The sequence below is a fragment of the Notothenia coriiceps genome, unplaced genomic scaffold, assembly GCF_000735185.1.
Source record: "Notothenia coriiceps isolate Sejong01 unplaced genomic scaffold, NC01 NC01_scaffold00012897, whole genome shotgun sequence".
NCBI lineage: Eukaryota > Metazoa > Chordata > Actinopteri > Perciformes > Nototheniidae > Notothenia > Notothenia coriiceps.
In genome coordinates this window covers 62,642-72,496 of record NW_011345598.1, presented here as the reverse complement: position 1 = coordinate 72,496, position 9,855 = coordinate 62,642, and the positions used below count along the sequence as shown (strand labels likewise).

The 9,855-nt window shown below is 42.1% G+C and overlaps 2 protein-coding genes across 4 annotated transcripts in view; both read left to right on the top strand.

The window, feature by feature from the left end:
* LOC104947644 (nuclear receptor coactivator 2-like) overlaps positions 1 to 218 on the top strand; it is a 4,186-nt gene extending 3,968 nt beyond the window's left edge. The window contains exon 4 of the mRNA XM_010773698.1: positions 3 to 218. Within this exon, the coding sequence (XP_010772000.1) occupies positions 3 to 218 (216 nt within the window). The remainder of the gene's footprint in view (positions 1 to 2) is intronic.
* Positions 219 to 2,822: 2,604 nt separating this feature from the next.
* Positions 2,823 to 9,855, top strand: part of LOC104947642 (sodium channel protein type 8 subunit alpha-like) — a 53,509-nt gene continuing 46,476 nt past the window's right edge. For 2 of the 3 annotated variants that reach the window (XM_010773692.1, XM_010773695.1), the window contains exons 1-2: positions 3,060 to 3,397; positions 6,056 to 6,389. In XM_010773692.1, the coding sequence (XP_010771994.1) occupies positions 6,111 to 6,389 (279 nt within the window). In that variant the 5' untranslated portion in view covers positions 3,060 to 3,397; positions 6,056 to 6,110. Of the gene's footprint in view, positions 2,946 to 3,059; positions 3,398 to 6,055; positions 6,390 to 9,855 lie in introns of those variants that run through there. The other variant, XM_010773693.1, reaches the window with a different exon arrangement.

The window sequence follows — 9,855 nt, the reverse complement described above, 5'->3', positions numbered from 1 at the left end:
AGGATGAGAAGAAGATCCACAGCTGCCCTCAGTGCAGGCAGAGCTTCACACTGAGGCTTGTCCTGCTGAAAAACACCATGTTAGCAGCTTTAGTGGAGGAGCTGAAGAAGACTGGACCCCCACCTGCTCCTGCTGATCAGGAGCTGAAGAAGACTGGACCCCCACCTGCTCCTGCTGATCAGGAGCTGAAGATGTGGCCTGTGATGTTAGGAAACTGAGAGCCTGTAAGGCCTGCCTCGCTTGTCTGGCCTCTTATTGTGATAAACACCTCCAGCCTCATTATGACACAGCTCAATTAAAAAAACACAAGCTGGTGGAGCCCTCCAAGAAGCNCTTCAGATCCACACTGAGGAGGATGGGTGTAACCAAAATGTGGGGAAAGTGATCTGAACAGCATGTGTGTGTGCAGTGAATGTGGCCTATCAGCTCTTGCACTTTCCCCACATTTTGGTTACACCCATCCTCCTCAGTGTGGATCTGAAGGGGAGGAACCAGGAAATACAGATTGGAGATGGCTGTGTCTGAGAGCAGGAAGAAGAGGGAGGGCTTATCAAACTCGAGGATATTGGCTTCCAAGCCAATATTTCAAGGATGCTACGTCATCAAGTGGCGCAGCAGGACCGTTCCAATGTCCAGCATACTTGGAATTCCACCGAGGCCGCGTCCTTGGTTTGGGGGAAATTTCGAGGCTGCACATGGGTAGACTTCGCGTCCTTAAAATCCCCACAATGCTTTGCGCACGGACCAATTTCCCCAAATCTGTGGCGGAAAATGAAAGGCGGAGCCTCTCATATGATGCACACCTGCACACTTGCTAGCCTGTTCCACTCTTCGTTTTACGAATGCCAAGAAGGATTCTTGTCTAGCTTCTGAAGGAAGTGACTCGGAAGACATGTGCTACCAAGCAAGCGTACTCGCGATTGAGAAACACCCAGAGCCTCGGTTACAAACTGCTCTTTATTTGAAAAGAGCTTTTAGTTGTAAAATAAGTGGGTAAACTTACAAAATCTGAAGGGGGTTAAATACTTGTTTCCTCCACTGTCAATGTATAGAAGGCCTCTTTACCAAGCTCCAAACTAAGTTAAATATCTTAAAAAGTGTAACAAATATCAAAAGTCTGTAAACATGTTTTATAGCAGAATGTATTGTGATCATCTTAAAGTTGGAATGAAGTCTCTAGCTGAAAGTATGTGGAAGGAGAAGCATTTGGCACAAGGTGTAGCTAAAAGAGGATTTGAAGGTTCCTCCCATTGAGTTAAATGTTTAAAAAAACAGTTTAAAAAGCTGAATATTTTAAAAAGTACAACATATTTTGAAAAAGTTGAAAGTTTCCCATCATGTGCTGAAAAAGCTGAATCTTGTGATATCTGAATGGTTGCTGTAGCTGAAAGTATGGTTGCACAGCATTCCACTGAGAAACTAATGAAGTGTGCACCAAACAGCTCTCTGGTGTGATTGTGTATGAAACCTATTACCTACAGCTTCAAGTCAACATGAAGTCATGGAGCAGGCAACACAATCCAGCTCTAAAGGCATTTCTGTTGTCAATTTCTGTCACTTTGTATTCATTTTGGGAAACTTTGTACACATGTTATGTCTCTTTTTGGCTATTTGGAGTTTTTATCTTTGAAACTCTAGATATTTAGCCTCTTTGTGTTTTCTTTAATCCCTTTTGTTTGTCCCAATGTGGCCATTAATGTCTCCCTGGTTCATCAAATGGAGACGCCCTGATCAGTAAACTATGGACAACAGATTTTGATAACCCAAAAGCAGCAGGTTTTCACTGGGCATATCTAATTAAAATATAAAAGCTTTTACTGCTTAACAAAGCTCTTACACTGTCAAAAAAACACTTTTATAGTTATGTCATTTGGCCTTTTATAAAATATGTTTATTAAGGCTTTCAGACGGTCACAAGGACAAACGCCTGATAGTCATCACGGCGTTACATAATGCCTTTATCACCAGGCAAAGTTCAATTTGACAAATGTTCTCAGTCAGTTTCAGTAAATCAATAAAGTACATGAGTATCAAAAGAGTTTGATTATTCTGAAATGCAATAAAGTCCCAGTTCCTGACACACACACACACACACACACACACACACACACACACACAAAAAAAGACACACACACACACACACACACACACACACACACACACACACACACACACACACACACACACACACACACACACGCGCAAACACAGACACACACACACACACACACACACACACACACACACACACACACACACACACACATAGGGGGCAGTTTTCCAGATGGGGAGCTGGCAATTTGCATATTAATTTGTTTTATTTAACAGCAGAGTGCAGGGGGAGGCAGCAGTCTGAGGCAGAGGTTATTAATAAAGATAGTTTTAAAAATATGTGCATGTGAGGATAAACCGGATCACTTTTAGGTAACTAAGTGTCTTAATTAATGTATTTCCCAAAGCAAATGGTCATTTTATGTGAGGTAAACGTTGCATGATTTTGGTATTTTCACATGAATTTAAACATGTGTATCACAGATTTATCTCAGTGTCTTGTGGAAGCAGTTTCTGTGCCCAATGCCTGCCAGCAAATTACATTCCTGCACTACAAACTGCACACAAAGTGAGCCGATCTGTTTTGTCAGAAAAACCTTGTGCGCATTTTCTTTCCAAAATCTCACACAGGCTCATCTCCGAGCCCGGTGAGCTGTTTCTGGTGAACCACAGAGTGATGTTTAGAGGCTGCAGACCTAAATGACCTTTAGGATTTCACCAAACGCACTTGCAGACACTCCCTTACATTCAGCTGAGAGTCATCAATTATGGACTGCTCGCGCTGAGGGGGGAAGATAGCGGCAACAATATGGCGACAACCGCAGTTTCTCCCCAATCTTTTCCACATCTGCACTCCTGCCACGGCTTCCCGGATTCATTGTAACGCTTACAAAGTGAGTATCCTTAATTTCTAACCGTTTGAGAGGAGGGTGCATATGCTTTTTGGTGAGGGGAGGTTTTCTCGCTGTCGGTATCCTTGCGTAAATGTCGCAGAGCTGCACACTGCCCCGCATCTTTTTTTGGAGCTGGGAGAGGGTGTCTGAGCTTGGTGAGCATCTATTGGCTGGACCAGGGCACTTAAAACGAAATGTGTCAATCAGTTTATGTCTTTCGCAAGGAATTAATCGGATTGTTTATTTCATCGAGCATCCGAGGCGTTCATTAAACCTTTGTGAGAGAAAATGTCCCGCAGGTTAGGCATCAGGTAGGGCGCCGTCTGACTGATCCAGCCCCCCAAAAAACGAAAAAGGAGATGTATTTCAAATTGTGCTCCCTATTTTTGCCCTTTTATACCCTCCGGACTACAGGATGGGGCTCATGAATCACCATACGGCTTCGATGCTATGTGAGTAGCCTGATCGTTTTACCAGAAATACCCAACACATTTACATTCCTCCAGGTGATTTTGGTGTGGCAGCCTCCTCTGTTCTCTAATCGTTTTATTTGTTATGTTTAACGCAATATTCCAGACTGTAAGTGTGAGTGTCAAGCTGCTGTTTAGCTTCATGCACTGGGCTATCTTGTGCACAGATAGAGCCCTTATTGATTTGGCACTCGACATGGCTTCACGGGTGTGGTGCAGATCATGCAAGGCAACGCGCAAAAAACCCCACCATATCCCCGAAAAGGAAAAAATGAATCGTGATTTGCTTGGTGTGGTTCATTGACATCAGGGACATATTGCTGTGATTTATTGTGATACATCGACATAACCCCTGTTCCTTTGACACATCCACGTTTGCGGGACATTTCAAACATACAAACCTCCCACTGCAGCAATATTGCTTTGGTTAATTTGTTTGAGAGCACCGTGTACCTTAATGCTTCTCACTTTACTATGCAATGCAATACATTTGAATGCACACAATGGCGTCCAGAGCCCTTCTTCTTATTTAACAGTTTTAGGGAAAAAGTGTTCATTTGGTCTCTAAAATTAGGAACTGAGACGATACCAAAATGTGTCGGTTTTTTCTGTGGAAATTAAAAACCTGGATGTAAGCAATGTGCAACTCTCGAAACTGAGACACAAGACGAGTGTTGTCAACATGACTTAGCCTACTAACATTGGAGAGAATTGAAGGATCATCTGCAGGCCTTTTACAAGCGTCGAGGGGATACCACAGCTAGAAAACAGAAAAACGGGTTTTCCCTGTCAGATCGGCTATGATTTTGCTCTCTCTATCAACCCTGCATGTATGCATTCGTGCATGTGTGTTTGCGCGCACCCGTGTGGTGCTGAAGCGGACAGCGCCAACAGAGCAGCTGAAGGCTCAGAGACAGTGAGGTTCCGGGGTCCATTTTAAAACAGACGTCTTGGCTCACAGGCTGAATGTTTTTATGTGTGGAGCCTTTGCTGTGTGATATCTGCTTTACACGTCGAGCATGTTTAATGATGCTGTGTTATGCAAGAGGGGAGCAGGGAAGTGACAGGCCACCAGATGGGTGGATTGTGATCTCCATATTAAGGCTGCTTTGCTTCCACGATATGATAGTGTTCTCTATATTAAGGCTGCTTTGCCTCCACCATATAGACTGAAAAACAGCTTTGTGTGAAATGACAGTGGGATTGACGTTGAAATGTAGATGTAAAAACCCAATTATTCCAGCCATCTTCCAAATGTCTCTGTTCAGGTGTGGCTCTGTTTGTGAACTCCTCTCAGCTCCCTCGTGTTTCCTCCAGCTCTGTTTCACTTAAGTGTATTGACCCTGACATGTCCTGCAGCTCAAAACAGTTGTCATGTTACCAGCATAGCCTTTTACATTTAAGTGAGCTGCAAAAAGGCTTGAGTCATGCAGCCATTAAGTGCTCTGGATTTCCTGTTAGCGTTTTCACAGCTATTAAAAAAATAATTGGGAGTAAAATCATTAAATGGGTCTTTGTTGGGAGAGGAAAGACACAGTACTTCAGATATTAAAATGATAAGACACTCTTATTGGTGCTTACTTGGTGAGATTTCTGACAGGGAATGCAGAACCTGCTCACCTTTAGTACCTTTTTGAAAGCTCCATTGTTGCCACTACTTTTGTGTAGATTCAGTTTTCATGTAAAATAATACTTTGTTTTAAGGTTCCAGTTTCCTCTGTTGACGTTAACTGATTATTGAACACAACTCTGTTCATGTTTACACCTCCCCTAACTGGGAAAAGGGAGGAAGATAATGAATGAGGTGATAGCTTAATATCCTTAAAAGGATATAATTACTGTGGCTTTGGCAGCCATCTGCTTTGTTTTGACTGTTCAAAATGATACCTGTGAACATATGATAAAAGGTGTTATAAAACACCAAATATAAACAGATCTATTTATATCTATAGTTATTTAAAGAGAGACTTAAATACTTTTCCATAGGCAGCGAGTGTTGAAGAGGGTTGAGGTAAACATCTCTTTAGCTGCTGAACAGTCTTGTTCTCCCTAAGTGTGCATTGACAGCTGTGCAAACATTGTGTGTAATATATAGTTGTATACAATATATATAAACTACTATCATGGAGCATCAAATGCCCTGTACAATCTTGTCTCCTTGTTGTAGTCTTCTGTTTTCGGGCAAATGCTTTTATTTATTGTTAAATTGTTAAAAAAGGAAAGGGAATATTACAAATATATAAGGTTGCAAAGGATGCATCATAAGGGCAGCCATTTTTTTAGTATCTTATCCAATAGTAATTTCTTCCATTCTAAAACCAGTGTACAAAAATAATAATAATTTATAGTGTTTGTTTTTGCATTTCCTCTATTTGGATCTAGTTGTTTTTAATTAATATTACATTGAACTTCCAAACAAGTGTGTTTTCATAAACATGCATATAGGTGTTTGTGACCTTTAATCTATTTTGGTCCCTTATGGTTCCAAATCAAAGTGTTTAGGATTATTGCTGAAAAGTAAAATGAGCTATTTGGATAAATAACTAATAGTATCCAGTTGGGCAACATCAACAAGCTCTTTAGAAGGAAAGTGTTTTGAATGTTTGTCTAACCTCTCCGCTCCGTCTGCTCCACCTGCAGAGCTGCTACTGTGGATGGTACAAACCTAAAGACCAGGTAGCTGCAGGATGAAAACATGGCTGCACCCCTTATTGCACCGCCAGGACCTGATAGCTTCAAGAAGTTTACTTTGGAATCTTTGGCGATTATTGAGCTGCGCATCAATGAGGAGAAAAACAGGAAGCCTCCCAAGCAGGACAGCAGCTACCGCGACGATGATGACGAGAACAAGCCCAGACCCAACACTGACCTGGAGGCTGGGCGGAGCCTGCCCTACATCTACGGGGACATACCTAAGGGAATGGTGGCGGTACCACTGGAGGACCTGGACCCATACTACCTGAATTCTCAGAAAGTGAGTATACCAACAAAGGCACACCAACACATGTTTAGTGATGCTGTCATTTGACATAAATGAGAGCTGATTTAGCCAAAGGATGTTTCTGAATATGGCTGGGTATCGAGCTTTATGGACCAGAAAAGTAGCATCCAAAATGTGAAAACGGTTTTAAAAACTGGCATCTGATCAGAGGTCTTCTTTCCTTATTCCTTGATCAGTTTCATTCTCAAGTATTGGTTATAGGTCCTGAAACATTGGTTTCCCAAAATGAATATTTTAAGCAATACCAGGTCTAATTCACAAAATGGTAATCGTCCCACTACCTCAGGTGCCTCTTTTTGCAAACCAGAACATGTAGGATTACATTACATCACTGCGCATCTCTCAGTATCTCAGTCTTTTGAGGTGTTGTTATTCAGATTTGGACATTTCTGTAGCATTATTAAAATGAAACTTATTTGCTTCAAACATTCAAAGTGTGAGGTATCTTGATGGATAAGCATTACTATGAAACATTTTATGATTGAGATAATTGTTGTTTAAATGTGGTGTTTAAAAATTATTTTCCCTAAATGATCAGCATACTCGCCGGTATTGTTGCTTACGTATACAGCATTGAAAGGACGTTGTTGTACATCAGCCGAATCCAATTATACATATTAACATCTCAGATAATTGTTAGTATGAGTGGCCTCATGACGTCGAGGTGAGTCATATGATGGCTAGAAGTTACTCAGAGGAGGAGTGACGTGTGGTTTGCGACTGTTGGCTTCCTGGTGTGCTGTGTTTACAGTGATTTGAATTTTATAATAAGAGTACAGAATATAATTATCTAATCCTCCTTGAAGACCTTTGGGGACTGTGAGAGTCCAGCTCTCGAGTCGTTGAGTGGTCCGTATCTCCGATTTGCTTGCAGGGCTTTGGGGAAAAGGTCAGAAGCAGCAACTGATGAAAGACGGTTGTTCCACATGACAGACTTTCCTAATTGTTCAAAAATGAATTTGTGGCAGGAGCGAAAGGCGGCAGCAACAGTAGGCTGAGAGGAGTCTGGTTGTCTTAGAGGAGAGACGTGTCTCTCTGGGGTATCTGTTCACCCTGACGCCGTGTGAGGACGGACAGGTGACCTTGAGAGTCCCTTAACATCCCATCATGTGTCCCTGTCAACCAGAACTGTTATAGCAGACTGCATTCATGTCAGATGGCTGTGTCTTGCTCTTGATGGAGCAATTGGCCTCTAAATACAAATGTTTAAAGACGTAACATCCATTATTCCAGGATGTTGATGAAGGGTGAAATGGAGGCTATGGAAAGTTCCAAACTTTCATAGCCTTCATTTCCGCCATTTTGTAAAATACCAGCCATGTATGCACTCAAGTGTTGTATTCTGTGTTTTACAATGTCAACATGTTACTTTAAAAAAAGCAAGAATACCTAATCATAAAATGGCTGTCTTTAAATGATTGACCTAAGGTCAGTCTAAAGCTGGTGTGTTTATAAACACACTGAAGAGTTAGGCCAAAATCCTCGACCATGGTAACTTTATTTGTTGTCTATTTATAACAAAGAATTATGTAACAAAATTGGCATTTCTATTCAAAATGGTCTCTTCAAATCAGATATCTTTTAAATACTGTTTCACTTTTGTGATGTTGTATAACTCAGTGCCTGTCCACACAGTGTTCCTTAAATATAACAAGTCCTGCCTGAACCCCCCCCTATAATATCCGTTTAGTCATCATCATTATTTTGTTTTAGACATTGTGTGTGTGCATTCAGGTGCACAGTATCTGAGTCTCCGTCTGTCTCTGTCTCATTCCTCCCTGTCTTTACACCGTGCACGCTCACTGTTATGTAACACGCCAGCCCAGTGCACAAGGATGAGACACGACTCAGATGGCACGTGGCAAACACATCGATCGATTCGAGGGACTGTTGATAAAAAAAAAAAAAGCATGACTGTCACAGATGCATTCGAGTCTTCAGGCTTGTTGTTGCTTCTTGTGTTTAGCTTGTTGTCCCTGAACCTGCCCTTACCAGCAGTCCTGTCAGTTCTCTTCTTCAGGCAAATCTAATTATGGCCCTCAATCTTGTCTCCCTCTTATACCAAAGGGGGCCGATGGTCCTTTGGTTCTGGCAGCTTCCAGCAGCTCTGACGTCAGATCAGGTGGTGACCTTGACGGGAGGACACTGCTCCGTATGTCACTCTCACTGAGGGCGGCGGGCCGGTTTTTGAAACATTTTTTGCAGGGAAGGGGTGAATGACTGTAAGGGAAAGCAGTTAATCTTCTCCATGTAAAATCTTAAGCTGAGGGTCCTCTTAGATGGTGTCATATTTGGGACAGAGGGCTGGCAGGCTGAGCTACGTCAAGCTGGGTGTCAGTGTACAAGGCCGGGGAAACAGATCGTTTTCAAGGAGAGGGGAACGAGACATAGAGATAGGAGGGAAGGAGAGAAGAAGTGAGGACAGGGATGAAATGGGCGACATGTGCAGGGATGCATGAGCACACTTGCTCTCCTTCTTGCTGCAGCCGGGCTTTCTCAAATGTGTTTTTGCTGAGGGAAGACCTAAAGATGCAAAATCAGAAATACTACAGAGCTAATATTCTTTTTTCGAAGTCAAATCAGGCAAAGATAAAATGCTTTCCCTGTACCACACCTGTGTATGTGTAATATAAGCAACATCTGTTCATTTGTTTGTGTGGAGCAAAGATAAACAATGAACAGAGACAAACAAATAAACAGCCATATTAACTCAAAAGTCACAGATGGCTTGTGAAGGACCATGGTATAAAGTAAATGTATTCTTAAAGAGTACAGATTACTGTGTAAGGTAGGGCTGTACCCAAATGCTTCCTTCATAACGTCGACATTCAAATTCTAAATGCTGCACTCTCTTTTCCTGCATGTGAATTTTGCATTTCTTATAACTCCTCAGAGAAAATACACTGATTAGATTTCATTAAAAAAAGACTAACTTGGGCTGCCGGATGGCTCAGTGGTTAGAGTTGGAGGCCCAATGGCAGTGTCGGTTGCCTAGTAAAACGGTTTGAATCCCGACCCACCCGAAAACATTTCATTTTTTAAGGTCATTATCCCAAGACATACAGTAAGGACATACTCTCAAGATGAATTCCAGAACCTTATTACAAAAGAGGGCATTGGACACATGCACCGTCACAGAAAGTCATGTCCTCCCACAAAGATCAGAGCTTTTCCTTTAGGAATGTAAACCTAATCTTTTGGATGTAAAATGGAACAAACTGAATATAAGCATGGTGAGGAATTCATGAGCAGGTTAGCAGATAGCATGGAGGTTGAGCCCCACGCCAATGGTGTGTGTGTGTGTGTGTGTGTGTGTGTGTGTGTGTGTGTGTGTGTGTGTGTGTGTGTGTGTGTGTGTGTGTGTGTGTGTGTGTGTGTGTGTGTGTGTGTGTGTGTGTGTGTGTGTGTGTGTGTGTGTGTGTGTGTGTGTGTAGTATAG